Raw genomic sequence first — 16,202 nt, forward strand, 5'->3', positions numbered from 1 at the left:
AGTGGGCAGCTAGAGTTGGAACTCAGGGCCCCCACGCTTGCTACGCAAGTACTTTACCACGGAGAAACACCTCTAGCCAGCCATTTTTTTTTTTGCACTGGTTATTTTGAGACCAAGCCTCACATTTATTTTTTTTTGCCTGTTTGTGCCTGTGCCTGGATCACAACCCATCTATTTTTTGTTTTCTATCATAGCAGGATGTTGCTGCCCAGACCTGCCTGAACTATGGTCCTCCTAATTTCAGCTTCCTACATAGCTAGGATGGCAGGCTCATGCCACCACATGCAGTTATTGGTTGAGAAGGGCTGTCATGTGAGTGTTCAGGCTATCTTCTATAATCTGCCCAATCTCAGCATTACAAGTAGTTAGGATTACACGGAACCACCAGTACCCAGCTCATTCCTTTATCTTGTGTGTCCCTACTATGTACTAAGCAGACTGGTGGTAGGGGAGAAGGGAAAAACACAGAAACAAGTGCCCAAAGCAGTAATAAACAACCTTCATGCATTATCTACAAGGGCTGACGTTTAACTATCTTGCTTCAGTTTCTATGGCTTCTAGTATTGCTATTACTGCTACTCAGAAACAAACAAAAAGCCTTTGGTTTCCAGACAAAACAGGGCTGATGTGTTGGCTTACACTATATTCTGGACCAGGCAGGTCAAGATTGTTAGAGAATAAAAAAGAAAATAGCCCAAGTGTATGTGTACATGAGTGTCCGACACATACACAGTCCTTTGTCAAAGCTTATCACAGCAAGCTGAACCAACTAAATAATCAAAATGTGTTCTTTAGTGTCTTTAGGTATCCAGCATCAACAAGTCCACCCAATTATTCTAACAGGACCAGCACTGCCTCTACCATGCCAGGGGAAGATTCTTCCTTCATATTATCCCATTTACTCTAGTGGCTAAGCTGCAGATATGTACACTACAGTGATGGGAAAATGATCAGGACAAAGAGGCTACATGACTTGCCCAAAGTCACAGAGCCAGGATGAAGCAGAACTAGAAGTTCAAGACAACCTCTGGGGATTTTGAAGGTGAATCCATTCTGTTTTGCAGCTGTCTTTTGCTCAGAAGAAAAATGCAAAATTCAAAGTAGAGTCCATGTGCACTTACCGATCACCTGCAAGTGGGTTAATTTACATAATCCTCTGTGGTGAAGTCCCCTAAAATAGCTCCTAAGAATGGAATCTCATGGTCTCAGAGTCAAAGCCAGATGATGGGACATTTAGACAGCTCTTGGGCCTGGCCATTCTTTATGGCCTTGTCATAGCTTCCATTCTAATAAGGGAGATGTAGGGTGTTTTCTTGAGCCACTCCACATATAGAAACTTGACCTTGGCTATCACTTTTGGTGAAGCCATTCAGAAAAGGGTATGAATAGTGATAAGCATACAAATTTCTTGGATCTGTAAGTATTCATTCTGTCAAGAGACAGACTGTCAGCTGTGCAGATCCGCTTTTCCAGAGGCCTTTCAGCAGCCTCCTTTGTGTCCGAAGCTCTGGAAAGTGCATCAAATGGATGGCCTATTTGCAAACTGACAATTTGCACCATGATAGGGAGATATAAATGACTACAAGGACATTGTGTGGAGGGCTGCTGATTATTTCCATTGCTGCACAAACAGGAAAACCACTGTGGTAACTTCTGACATCCGGATCCATTTCCTTCATTCTTAAAAGCTGATAAATAGGATATAGATTCATTAGCAGAGATTTGGGCTTAATTATTTCATTTACTCTGTTCCATTCCAGTTAGGAATACATAATCACCAGGAGCCTATACTTACTCAGCCACAACCAAGACTATAATTCCTACTATGTCCTGCAAACAACACCCCTGGACCACATGGAGGTGGCTAATACCCTAAGCTTTTTAGACTCAAATGTATCCTTAAAAAGTTAACTTTTTTTCAATTATCCATTTTTAATAATTATGAGTCACATTTGGAATGAGCTAATTCGGTCCTTTTCTGATAAAAAGATTGCCACAGTCAAATATTAGCATGTCTCATCTGAAAGCATGCATATGGAGTCCACATGATGTGCTCACGACTCCATTAATACCAGGGCGATTAGAGCGAAGTTGGATGAAGACGGCTCCCTCACATGAAATGTTTTTAAACAATGATGCAAGCGAGAAAGGAACTGGACCCCAAGACAGTTTGCCAACAAACATTTGCATAGCAGGCTCTGTTGCTATTTTCTAATTCTGATGAAAGGGATAAGGACTTGGAGGGAGGAGCAAGTACACATGCATTAATATGCATGCATCTGTGTGTTGTGTGTGAAGATGACGTACATATTATCAACTTAGAAGGACATATTCACTATATTACTCCAAATATGTTGTCTTCTTTAACATCAAGCTAAACATATACACTATACACGATCGACCAGAAGGCTCTTTTGCAACAAATTGTAACCCAGAATGGCAAGTAGGTGGCGCACTTGCTACCAGTACCCACCCCCCACAGTGGGGCAGGTCCCCTCCAATGAGACTAGCTGCCTGTCAGAGTCCTCATTGTCCTCAACACAGTGCTCAAAGCAACCTCTACCAGGGAATAGGGCTTGATGCAATCTATCCTGAGTTTCCTAACCCACTCTCAGCAAAAGTGGAAAAGATGCTGAGAGAAGCAAAGAGCTTTCACACTCTCTATAGTGCAACTGGCATGGCTTAGGTAGGAAATGGAGAGCAATTTCTCCTGTTTGAAATTCAATGGAAAGGGTGTTTCATAGGCACTGGGCTTCTGTAATGTAATCTGAAGGCACCTCTCATTGTAATGAATTTTCAGCAGTCCATGTCTAATTCCTAGTATCAGGTGTCACTTGGAGAAGTAGGTTAAGGGCTGGAGCATGTGAGTCTACACATTTATTATATAAAAGTATCCTTCATAAAGAATTTAAGCTGTCTAGAATTAAATAATTTCCACACTGATAGACATTTTATTCATATTGTTAGATATTTACTAAAATACATTTAAATATATGGTTTTTTTAATATGAACACACAAGAGAAAATATATACCTATCCTAAATTATTGGTGTTCAGTCAAAATACTAGTTATGTGCTATTAAATAATCTTTACAATACTATGAATGGAATGACTTCAATGTAAAAACTGCTACAAAATATTGCCATTGTATGGCTGAAGAAAATCCTTTAACATTCATAAAAGGAGAAATGCAAGAATGAACATTTCTCTTACCAGCGGCCTGAGTTCCGGGTGCGTCAGGATATATCCATTATTTGTGATTGCAAAGGCATAACCGTGAATCCCTAACTGTTAGAGGAAGCAGGAAAGAAACCTTCATTAGTTTTCTCCCTGGTGAATTCACAAGGCATAAAGCAGCCCAACGTTTAGTAATTTACAGCTTAAACTTGGCATTCATAACCCTTATCAGTACAATATTTCATTAAAATGAATGCAAGGCACTGATCCTTGACATTTGGTAGAAATGAAGACCTGTCACAGATAAGCTCAGCGAATAGCACAATTTAAAATGTCACATCCCCACGTTGGCATCCACGGGCTTTATTTTGACTTATATAAGACAAAAATAAACTCAATTATTTTCTTTAACAATAAATTGACTAATGCATGTGGAAAGGCTGTATGGCTAAGTGAGCAGAATGTTATCAATCAGGCTGTCTTCTGACCAGGAAGAAGGAAGAGGGGCACTCACTCTGCCCGAAGCGTCCTTCAATCCCAAACCCCCAGGCATCATGTCAAACACACTCTCTCCTGGCCTGTCATTTTCCATAATTTCCAAGGATAAAAGTGTCCCCAGCAGCCTATAGAGGAGCCAGACAACCCCTTTATAGCCTCTCGTCTTTAAATTGTGTGGCTGCCAAGCTTTTCCATGCAGGCTTCCTCCAACACAAAGCCTGGGTAATTTTCTATGAGAAGCTTCACTTAATTTATGTTTTCTGACTACATGGGACTATGGGAAATAGTTTGCGAGCAATGAAATGTTTTATTAGCTTTAAAAAGTATGTAATCAAATTTAACACTGCACTTATTTAAATAATAATCCCAGCTTTTTGACAATATTTCTATTACACAGTTGACTGCACCCATTGGCTACAATAAATTTACCTACAAATCATTCATGTATTAAAATGGCCCCTGGCATAAAACCCACACTGATCTCTTCCTCTAAAGAAAGAAAATGTAACCTACTTTTGCTAAATCAGTGGAAAGGGAGAGGAAGAAAATTCTCTTTTTTTTTTCCTGAGGAGTTATTTCACAGTTCTGAGCCCTCACTGTTATTTTTCTTTAAGTTCTCTGCCACTCACATTCTTGAATATGATACTATTAAATGATCCAGACAAGAGAGTTTACAAACCAGGAGTGACCCTGTCTGCTTGTTAGCTTAACGTCAAGGTGATGTGAAGTTAACTTCGAGAATTTAACACCAGCAATTAAAAGTTTCCGTTGCATTACATAAAGCAAATATGCACATATTTAAGGGCAACAGACATTTCTCCCCAAGTTACCTTGCCCCGCAAGTCTTAATAAGATTCTACCTGACTCAAACGATAAAAGTATATTTCATTATGCTGTGAAAGATAAACCAGAGATTTCCTATCCTTTGAGATGTATATCATCTCTTTCATCTTGTCTCTTGGAAAAATGTCAGACACAGTCAACATTGCATTAATTAACATTATTAAGTCCCAGTTTAATATGGGCTGGAGGGGTCAAAAAGGATTCTGAGAGTTTGACTTATTCCATTAAAGGCAAAAGTAGGATTTGATTGAAATTTCAAACTTAACAGCAGACCAAACAAATGATATTTTATAGTTAGCTAATGTAGTCAGTGTCTGTTTCTCTTTGTATTTTTATTAGCATACATTAATTGGTCTGTTCTAATGTATATGACTTTGGTTCTTGTTTGGCTTGTGGGTTTCACAAGAAGGTAAGACTCTTTTTAATGCCCTATATTTTTTTCTTATAGTATTTATCAAAATAACTATGTGAGGTTTGTTATCAGTCATCAAGATGCCTGTCTATATAACCACCAGAAAATAAGTTCCATGACAGCCAATGTTATATCATAGAGTTAAAAAATATATGCAAGGGTGGTTGGGATAGAGGAAGGTCGAGAAGGGGTGGGGGAAGGAAGAGAAGGAAGATACAGGAACAAGAAAAGACATAGAATTTAGCATAGGTTCTATAAAGCTAAGTCTACTCTGTTTCCTTCTCTGGAATGCAGGAGAACTGATCTTCCTATCCCAATGTCTTCACTCCCTGTCCACTTTCCCACTCTGCTTCCTTACTGTCTATGGTCTTTCATGCTTCAATCCACAGAACTCTTGACTCTGGCCTTCTGCCACTCTTGGATGTCACCACAACTCCATTCTCCACAGTGCCACTGGCCTCCTAATTATCTATTCCTAGGGCATTCTCTCTTGAGTGCACACTCCTGGTGTTATTAGCTGACAGTTGCCTCCTCCTGACCCTGTAACCTCAGCCTCCAGACCCCATTCTCCTGAGCTTCCCCCCTTTACCCTTTGCCATTTCTTAATCACTCATCTTTACACAGATCCTATCCCAGGGGCTCTTGTCTGCCATAACTTTCCTATTTCCAGATAAAGTTCAGCAGCCACCGATGTGCTATCATCTCCAGATTTCTGTTACCCAGTCTGACCCCTCAGTGGCAGTTCATATAGTCCGTGGTCCTTTCTTTCTGGCCATGTGTCAGGCTCACCCAGACGAATGAATGTCCTGTCTCTCCCCACTCTTCTTTCTCTCTGACCCTCAGTAAGTTGCACATGCCCCTCCTCCCCTGCCAAGCTGGAGTTAGTAGCTAGAGCATTCTCCTTAGTGTCTTCATTTCATCCCTTAACCTATAAATCATAAAATCTTGCTCTTTTTCTCAGGCATTTCTCAGACTCAACTCTGTCTCTTCACCGTACTGTATCAATTCAATGGATTTTCACCGTGGTACTAAGTGCTCTTCCAGCCTCAGACTGATCAAAGTCAAAAGTAACTCTGGCCATGTACAGGCCCTAGGTAAGATCAACAAAAGGCCCCTTTGTGTGTGAGACAGTTCCTGAAGCCTTCCCTAAGTCCTCATACTACCTTTCTTCATTCACTGCTTCTCAGAACATGGGACAGCCACAAGCCCTCCAATTTTACCTCTTTCCTGCTAACTCACGAGTGAATTCTCATCCCTGCTATAAGCCCAAACTCAGCATCACTGGCTACTTTGGAGGCAGGGATCAGGGGATCATGGATCAAGGCTAACATACAAAAACTCTGTGAGACTCCATCTAAATTAATGGCTGCATACAATGGTACATGCCTGTTATTTCCAGTCAAACAAGAAAACATATGTAGGAGGGTTACAGCTCAGGCTGATCAGGACAAAAAGCAAGATCCTACTTAAAAATAAATTGTACAAAAACAGGGATGAAGGTGTGGGTCAAATGGCAGAGTGCCTGCCTAGCAAGAATGAAGTCCTGAGTTCAATTCCCAGAGATCCACCTGCTCCACTAGTTTCTGATGATCCTCTTGTTGGCTCTCTCCTTCCCATTCCATTTCCAAAAAGCCTGAGCACATTTTCATTACTACCTTTAACCCAAGGGGTAAAATGTTACGCACTTTCTCGCCTTTCAACCCAACCTAGTTCTCCTTGCTCTATAATGCACTAAGTCACATGGTAGATGAAACCTTTTTCATGTGCCAGTGGCTCATTTGTGGACTGGAGCCACCTGACTTTACTTCCATAGATCATAGATCAATGTCAGGCATGTGCCAGATATTTAGATAAAGTCTGCATATATTTAAGACATTTATAACTTTACTCAAATATTATCTAGTAGTTCATCTTGGAAATCTGAACCAAAGTACACATTAAACATGAGCCAAAAAGGGCCAGGTATAGGGGCTGATGACTGTAAACTCAGCTAAGTGGGAGTTAAAGCCCAGGAGGATCATGGTTCAGGGACAGACCAGGCACATAGGTGCAGGGATGCACACTTAGGGAAGAACAAGTAGAAGAACTGAAGGAAAGAAATAAGACCCATGGGGGAGGAAATGTGAGATCCTACCTGAAAAATAATCTATTAACGAGAAGGGCTAGAAAATGGTTCAAATATAGCATGCTTATCTAGTTGAACACAAATTCAAATTTCAGTATACCTTCCTCCCTCACCAAGGTCCAAAAAAAGCTGATCTCCTCTGGTATATGCATAACCAGACCTTCTCAACCCTCTAGCTGAGACTTTTCCTGACATTCAGAAGCCTTGGAGTTAAAACCTTTCTCATAAGAACATTCTAGAAAAATGGCATACAGATTGTTATATGTGTTGGCTGGTGGTTCTTTATATCACCTCAGAAAGGTATGGGAGAGGAGAGTAAATACATCCCATGGATGAATTTAAGAATCAAACCTTAAAATGACAGTGACCAACCTTTGGACTTGGCCACAAATCAGTATGCTGGTGAAATCGCTAACTCTTGTTTCATCCGAAATGGAGCCAGTCTTCCTGTCCATTGCATGTGCAATCCCGTGGAGTAATAGAGAACAGATTGGACACGAGGTCTTCCAGCATGTGGGGTTGGGCTGCCAAATGGGCCCTGCTGCTCACTCCCCTGGAGGCCAGGAGCTGTGCAGGGGCCCCCAGTCTGGAGAGGAGCACTTCCCTTCCAAGAGGAGAGCCTTCGGGCTAGCAAAGTGAGCCCAATTATACAATGGCTCGTTATGGTAACAGAGGCCATGGTGTCTGGAAATTATTGTTGGGTGTCTGGAATTCTTAATAAAAATTACAGGAAGTCTGATTGCTTGTGGGAAAATCTATGAAGCTAAGGGAGAGAAAAAGAATAATATCTTCTGGGAAAACCCCAAGAGCCAAGAGCTGACTCATCTATACAAGGTGTTAATGAGGAGGGCAAGGTGTGACCAGGACTCTGTTCCCAGGAGCTCTCCTCTCCTTTATTTTTCGCCATTGCAATCCCAGGCAGACAGGACATCTTTCTTAAGGATCTTTATGGAGCCACACAAGGGGCAGTATCTTAGGTCAATGTACCACATATTAGTGTCCCTGGTTCCCATCCTGACACTTGAGAAAGCATAAAAACACAAGTACCTGTGCTTGGAACTTTGCTAGTTACTTTCCCAAAGATGATCTACATCTATTCTGTCATCACACTTTGTCTCATTCATCTTTTACTCTGTGAGTGATGTTGAAAGAGTCATTTTAAATTTTCTTAAACAAATGGGGAAAATGGTGCCCACTTCATGGGAGTGTAATAAAGGTTCAGTGAAATAACGCATGTAAACTATTTTGGACAACACTGGACACACAGTAAGAAGTCAAATATGTATCTCATCACATTATAATTATTACAATGGCTTTACTTTAACATTGTAACTGTTATTTTCCCACTAATATCGCCGTCATAGATATATTGTTCCTAGTGATCTTGGAGCTAGAGAGGCTAAAATTATGGTTCCCCTACTTTCAAACTAAGAAGCAAGGCAGGATGCTTTAGCTTTCTGTGCCTCCAATTTTTCAGTTGTAATATGGGTTAAAACATATCTGCCTATTCTTAATACATAATGTTATAGAGAACTTACTGCCTCATCTTGTGGAGGAAACAGTAAGGAACTGATCCATGGGATAACTGTTATTATTTCATTTTATAATCATTCTTCTTTGATTTATTGGACATATATAAAGTAGTATTCTGTTGTTTGTGTTTCCTGTATTTCCTCATGTGAAATAAGAAAAATGCAATAATTACTTGGAAGTATTATCTGTAGCTAGATATCTTAAATTGTGGGCTAGCAGTTTTGGAGACCTATGTCTGAGAGTTTCAAGAAATGTGAAGCCTGCTCTCGTTAGAGGCCACAAAGCCTCCCTCCTCCCAACTTTGGCTTTCTTTTCTTTTCTTGTTCATGAACTCCAGGCCTTGGGCTTTCCCTTGGCTTTTTTACTCACAACTGGCATTCTACTTCTAGCATTTCATTGGAAATTAAGGGCCCCAAGGACTTGTTTGCCTGGGCTGGTTCAAATATTGATTCTTATATCTTAGCTTCCTGAATAACTAGAATTATAAACATGAGCCACCAGCACCTGACATCACTCTTGGCTTTCATTTTCTGAGGACCTATCATTCCCAATAATTACATGAGTTTGGACCAACTAGAAGACCTATTGTCCTGCTGTATCTCTGGAAACTTAACTCTAATTAATGGGTGAGGCTGTCTATATCCAGTAGATAGAACAGAACCTAAGAATTTGAGGCACTTGTATCTGCCAGCTTAACAATGAAGTTAGAAACCTCCAAGGTTTGCTTTAGAACTACTGTCTTCCTCTACCTGAGGCCCAGCAAGGCTGATGGGCCTCTGAAAGATCAGCAAATCAGGTATCTGGACCTCAGCAAACAGGGAAGGTAACTTAGGAAGGGGTCTCTGGCATCCAGCAACACCAGATTCCTAGCCTTCCTCTACACAGAGAAAGAGGGAGCTCCCATGAGTCAAAGTAGGCCTAATGGGGCCAAGCTACACAGGCTGCTCAGTTCTACAGAGAAGTGAGTGAAATGGTCAACCCCTGTGTAGTTAGTAAAGACCTTTAACTAGTGGACCCTTGTAACCTGGCTACACTCTAACCCCACCTATACCCCCACACTCAAAACAGCCTGGGAGAGCTCTGTGTGTCGCTATTGGTTCTCCAGGGACTTCTCCCTTCCCACTTGTTGGTTTGCTTCCTTCTCTACCAGAGAGCAAGAGGGAGTTTTCTGCAGAGATCCAAGGACTCTCCATTTTATTGATTTATTTACTTACTTACTTACTTATTTGGCAGTATTGGGGCTTGATCTCAGGCCCTTGTGTGTTTACTAGGCAGGCACTAGAGTGACATACCCCAGCCCTTTTTCACTTATGTTATTTTTCTGAATAGGGGCTTATGTTTATACTGGGTATGCCTGGAATGTGATCTTCTTATTTACACTTCTTGAGTAGCTGGGATGACAGACAAGGGATGTGACACTCAGCTTTCTATTTGTGGAGATGGATTTCATGAACTTTTTTGTCTGCGATAGCCTTGAACCAAGATTTTCCTGATCCCTGCCTTCCAAGTACAAGCATGGTGTGAGCCACGATGCTTTCTTTTGGGCCATCTTTTAAAAAGGCAAAGCAGTTATGTTCACACCTGTATAATGCCACTAAAATGAAATAATCTCATCAAAACTCAGACTTTCACATGAATTAGTAAGTTGAGGTTAGTATAGTCAGTAAAGAAGAACAGTGTGAATTTAAAATTTAAAAATACATGCCAAAGAACTCTGAAGGTAGTACAGAGAGGATTTGGTAGAAATAGGAAGAACTCTGCTCTGAAAGCAGATGGAGCTTAGGACCTGATTTCTGGGGAAGTGATACTCCTGGTTTCTATTAATCTGAATGTGTTGGTAAGGTTGTACATTACCTTGTATTTGGGAATGGTCTTCAGAAGTTCCTTCACTGGAACGTCGGTACCAACCACACCTAGAAGAATGCCCTTTGATCTCTGTTGAGAACAAACATTGAACAATAACAACAGGAAGTTAATTGAACTGAAAATATAGGAATTAATGAGAAGTCACTTGCCATAGATCACCGATCAGCTAGACCAACAGAGATGGAGATTGAGGATTTACCCATGTCTTCAAGAGAGACTTTTATCCTCTACCTTCCACCCAATATATTACTTGCCAAGATGGGTAGTGTGTCAGACCAAACACTAAAACATTCATAACACCAACTGTGATGCCTTATTTTTCTCCTTCCTAAAAATTAAAAAATGATGGGAAGGAACACAACAGATTCAGCAGCTGAGGGCTATGATCCTATGCCAGTTTCTCTTAGAAATGTTTTCTACAGAAAAGACAGCATGGTAGTTTCTTTCTCAGTTTATGCTGCCTTGTAATTTGGAGTTGGAACCAAGGATGGAGGTGAAGGAACAAGCCTCCAGAATCCTAATTCCTCAGGCAGTGATCACTATGGTTTGCTGCAATTTCCAATATCTGAAAGGCCATCTGAAAGAATACACAGATTGCTTCTCTTGGTTATTTCTTTGAGGCTTGTCAAGTTTGAATAGGGTCTCAGTAAATTCCTGTTTATTCAGTACTTCTGAATGTAAAGTGATGTAGAACTAACGAAGATGGAATAGCTAAGGACCGTTAGATGAAGTTGCATGAAATTGTAAGATGGATTTGGGGTGGTACCTAAATTAATAACTGGCCGTCTCACAAGAGAAGACCTACAGAGACATGACAGAAGAAGTCTTGTGAAAACAGAAGCAGACATGGGAATGATGCTGCCACAAGCCAAATGTTGCATGTGGTCCCAGAACCTGGGAGATGCAAGCATTCTGCTCCAAGCCTTTGAAGGGAACATCTTAATTTCAGACTGCCAGCCCGACAACTGTGAAGAAGTAAATGTCTAATTTTCAGTTTACCGAAGTTGGAAAAGTACATAATAACTCTGGGAAATTAATACAAAGGAGATAATTGTAAAGCAAAGCGAGGTCAGCCTACTACGATCAAGTATTCTTGAATTGCTTCTCTGACCATTTACCATTTAAAGTTGGACAGGGGCTAAACAGCTAAGAACTCTAAAATGATGCCACTGGAAATCCTTTCCATTTCTGATTTGATTAGTCTCACAGTAGGATAAAACAGTAAGAAAAGCTTCTCTTCAGTCTATGTTTAGGGGGAAAAGAAGTGATCAGAGCCTGACTGAGAAGAGGTCTGAGAAAGAAGCCTTTGTGTCAAGCAGGAAGCAGAGCCCCCATACTCACGGTTTCATTCTGCTTACTGAACACAGGCATGGCCACGGTGGTCATCAAGACGAGGCCCTGATCATCAGCAAGCTGCATGGAGAAAGAAAAGAGGGTTACTGAGGGTGCTGTGGAACCTCAGAGTGGAGGATGCCGCTGCCCATCATGTCCTCTCTACTCAGATGCTGTGGAGGAAAGCTAGCACTCACAGGAGCCTTTAGCTGGGAAGAGCAAGGTGCCTTGGCACCCCATGTTTCAGATGATAGACCTGATTTGCAGCTGGGGGCTGGGGAACTGCTTCTATCGGTCAGAACTGTGGATCTGTTCTCCATTTTGAGCTGTTCTACCTCTCATAAAGCCTTATTTCTAACTTAGTGACTTATCTCATTACCACTGACTGATTTTACTTTTTTACTTCCCAGACATTTATGTTCAGTATGTGCACTAATAATACTTGCTTTTAATCTAAAAATGAAAAGTCAGAAAGGGTGAGCATTTGCTCACGTCTGTAACCCTAGTTACTAAGGAAACTCAGATTTGAAGATTGTGGTTCAAACAGCCTGGGCAAGTCCAAGAGACTTTTATCTCCAATTAACCAAATACACATGCACATGCACACACATGCACAAGTGTCATATGTGTGCATGTGCCCACACACAAACACACAGAGTCAAAAGTGGAGTGGTGGCTCAAGTGGTAGAGCATTAGCCTTGAGCTAAAAGAAGCTTAGGGACAGTGCTCAGGCCCTGAACAATACATACATACATACATAAATACATTAATGGTAAGCATCTGGAAGGTCTTGTGAGAAATCACAGAATCCAGGAGTTCATTTTCCCCAAGGTAGGCCTTTTTTATATCTATAGATTGTTGAACACTAGTCCCAGATGAAAAAATAAACAATAAAAATGATAAAACCCTGAAAATCATAATTAAGAAGTTAACCACTGGACATTGATCAAAATGAACTAATCAACTCAATGGCAGTGACGGGAGGGAGCGAATGAGTGGGAAAGAGGGAACAGCTGACACTAAGCAAAAGGAAAGAAATGTACATATCACCCAATGTGGAAGAATAACTGTATTGTCAAAGCTCATAGAACTCAAACTATTTAGATCACAATAAAGACAATTTGCCCCATGAAAGTTAGAATGTGTTTGTGACTTTAAGTGTCACTATACCACACTACTGTGAAATTTATGTAATTACTTAATCACAATAAAAAAATTGCAAAAAAAGTTAATCATTTCTATTGAAATAAAGACCACTAAAAATGGCACATGTTACATGCTTGATACATGCATGAAATCCTTTGGATCACATACTCACATTCATGCCTTCATCTGCACTGGGAGGGGGATAAGCAAGAGCATCTCTTCTGCACCATTAACAAATGGCAAAACAGTCTTAGGACAGAGAAGTAGACTTTGGTCTATCCACTCAAACCTAGTTTTAATTTTCAGTTCTGAATCTTTGTAACTAAGCTGGCTATGCCTTCATGTCCTTAGATTAAATGCCAAGTCTTCTCCAACATCGTCATGAGGATGAGATCTGATACCATTCAACATGGTATTTGGGATACAGAGGAACTAAAAGGACAGTGGGCTCCTTAATCTGCCTTGAAGATCACACAGTAAAGCAACAGAATTCACACTATAAAAAGCAGAATGAGACAGAAACCTGTGGTTCTTAAGCATCAGGAAGTCATGGTGTGGCTAGATATGTGTCCACTGATTTGATCAATCTCTAATCTAGATGGTTTCTGAGAAGGTATACTTTAGATGTAACTTAGACTTAAATCAGTACACTTCCAGTAAAGCAGATTACCCTGTATAATATGGGTGAGTCTCATTTAATCAGTTGAAAGTCATAAGAGTAAACACAGGTCCTGCAGGAGAGGAGGAATTCTGCCTTCAGTTTGCCTTCAAACTCAAGACTGTAAAATCAAAACTGGCTGGAACTTCCTACTTGCCTATCTTCCAAATTCAAATTTATTAAACTGTAAAATCATGTAAGATAACTCTTTAATATAACTCTCTTTCTTGCTCCATGCACATCCATATACACACAGGTCCTCTTTCTCTATTTACATACATATATGCATGTTTTATCTCTATATATACTTATATGTGTATGGATATATGTGTGGTATGTTTTGTCTATATGGGCTCTTCTATTGGTTCTGTTTATTTGAATAAACAAATTTATTTTATCAATATTAGCAAGTAGTACTACTGTAAGATTATTTGACAGCTACTTTTGCCAGGAAGTAAGTTAGCCAGTTTGTGCTGTATATAAGAATTTGTGGAAACAAAATTTAAAAAAAAAAAGAATTTGTGGAAACAGTTCCAAAGTCTTGCTAAAAATATTTAAAGTATACTGTGGCTGCCAATGGAGGTGTATAAAGTCATTTCAAAAGCAGAACTAACACACAGTCAACTGCTCTCTTATAACTCTTCCCATATTCCAACTCCTTGATTAATCCTTAATACTATACAGAAAACTGATTTGAGCTGATCGATCCATAACCCTGGACAACTTCTACTTTGCAACCCAAATCAAAATCTCAAGCAACGCCAAAATGGACCATGGATGAAATAAAAATATACCATTGTCAGTAATGAGAAATGAAGTTCTTTTTCCTGCAACTAGTAAAAATCAGTTATAAATCACTAGTAATTGTCCTGGCAAATACAAGATCATAGGGAATGAACTTCTAAATAGTAAGCCACATTATAAGTACCAACTTCACTCAGGGGCTAATTCCAAATGTAATTAATGCATCATTACTCTAAAAACAAATCCCTATACTATTGCATCTGTACTGAGTCACTTACTTATCTGTAACAGTCCCAGGTAAACAAAAGGAAATGCAGCGAATCCATTCATGCATTCTTTTCCTTAAGCCCAAATTTAGACTGGAATGACCAGAACCCTAACTTGTAGGTTTCCCATGTCTAATCATATGGCCACAAGGACTGGTAGGAGCTCCACAACATTACTTGAACAACATCAAGACCTCATCTGGCTGGGATCCGGTAGATATCATCTATATCCTAATCAGGACACTGAGATCTAAGGATCATGGTTCAAAGTCAGCCCATGTAGACAAATCAGAGAGATTCTTATCCTAATTAGCCATCAGAAATCCTGGTCTGTAAGTGTGGGTCTGAACTCTGTGAGTCTTAAACACTTCATGGAGAAGGATAGTAATTAGAGTTCATTTGCACTGCCAGCACAGCACGTTATGATCAAAAGGCATTCTGTATTCTTGCTTAGGAAATATCAGCCAGTGGCAAGGGTTTTTCTTCCAGTCCACCAAGCAAAAGTTATGCAGCCAACTAGGGACAGAAACGCTCTGTCCCTCCTACTCACTAGGGGGTCCCTTTTCTGTAGCACCACCCCCCCCCCCCCCCCCCGCCTCCTCAACTTGAGGTTGCTGCTGAGGTAAGAGTATAGCTTCAGATTCATACACATGGCTTCCAAGAAAAATGCAGATGTAAGACAATGCTCATTTTCCAAGGGGCTAGAAACAGGAGATGGGGATCACCATAGTCCATCTGGACAAAATCCCATTAACTTAAGTCCAAATGAGAATCTTCAAATGAAACTACTGTTCCATTACACTTACCCAGGCTTTAAACAGGCCTCCAAAATGCTTGGTGTGGTGTTCTGTTGTATAATAAGTGTATATTATTCCATATCCTTCATTTCCTATTCTACATAATGGAGACTGTTCTGGTATCAAAGGAAATGATGAATAATAATACTGAACATCTGGTTTATAAAACACAAACTTGCTCAACGGATTGACTGCTTCCTGTCAGCTTCCCAAGTTAATCATGCATGTGGGCTCATATGAATATGCATTCGGACTTATGTGCGAGGTCTGTGCAGCCATGCCAGGCCTCTGCTCTTAATGCCTGATGAGTTTCCCATGGATGGCACCAGTCAAGAATGTGGCCAGCCCTCGGGTGTGGCCCCAGCTAGCATAACACTACCAGATTTGTGGTCTCTCCACTTTGCTGCCGGCTTGTCATTACTATTCATTGATTTCCTTACTGAACTTCCCTTAAGCCTTGGCTGTGTGCCAAGTTTCATGTCATGAGCTGCAAAGACAATTAGGAAGAAGACCTGGGTCTTATCCCCCGGGAATATGAAGCCCACTTGGGGTGATAGCAAAACTAGTGAGGTGAAGGAGGAAGAGCTGGTAAGGTTTGGCATGCTGGCTCTCATCTTCTTCCAGTCTAACTTGAACTAAGGTCAACATTTCTGGTATTTGTCAAGGCTCATGTGACACATTCAGAATGCTTCCTAAAAAGCAGATTTATCAGTAGGGAAAATTCCATCTCATTTCATTTTCCTTATACTAATGCCACTTTGAAGTAAGGTAGACATGGTAGAATTACTTAGCACCTTTGTTTTT

General features: G+C 40.5%; 1 protein-coding gene across 1 annotated transcript in view; it reads right to left on the reverse strand.

Moving 5' to 3' along the window:
- Cacna2d3 (calcium voltage-gated channel auxiliary subunit alpha2delta 3) overlaps positions 1 to 16,202 on the reverse strand; it is a 927,251-nt gene that overhangs the window by 224,492 nt on the left and 686,557 nt on the right. The window contains exons 15-17 of the mRNA XM_042679948.1: positions 11,797 to 11,868; positions 10,444 to 10,524; positions 3,215 to 3,289 (exon numbers count right to left, since the gene is read on the reverse strand). Of these exons, the coding sequence (XP_042535882.1) occupies positions 3,215 to 3,289; positions 10,444 to 10,524; positions 11,797 to 11,868 (228 nt within the window). The remainder of the gene's footprint in view (positions 1 to 3,214; positions 3,290 to 10,443; positions 10,525 to 11,796; positions 11,869 to 16,202) is intronic.

This window comes from Dipodomys spectabilis, unplaced genomic scaffold, assembly GCF_019054845.1.
Source record: "Dipodomys spectabilis isolate Male_0828 unplaced genomic scaffold, ASM1905484v1 ptg000054l, whole genome shotgun sequence".
Taxonomy (NCBI): Eukaryota; Metazoa; Chordata; class Mammalia; order Rodentia; family Heteromyidae; genus Dipodomys; species Dipodomys spectabilis.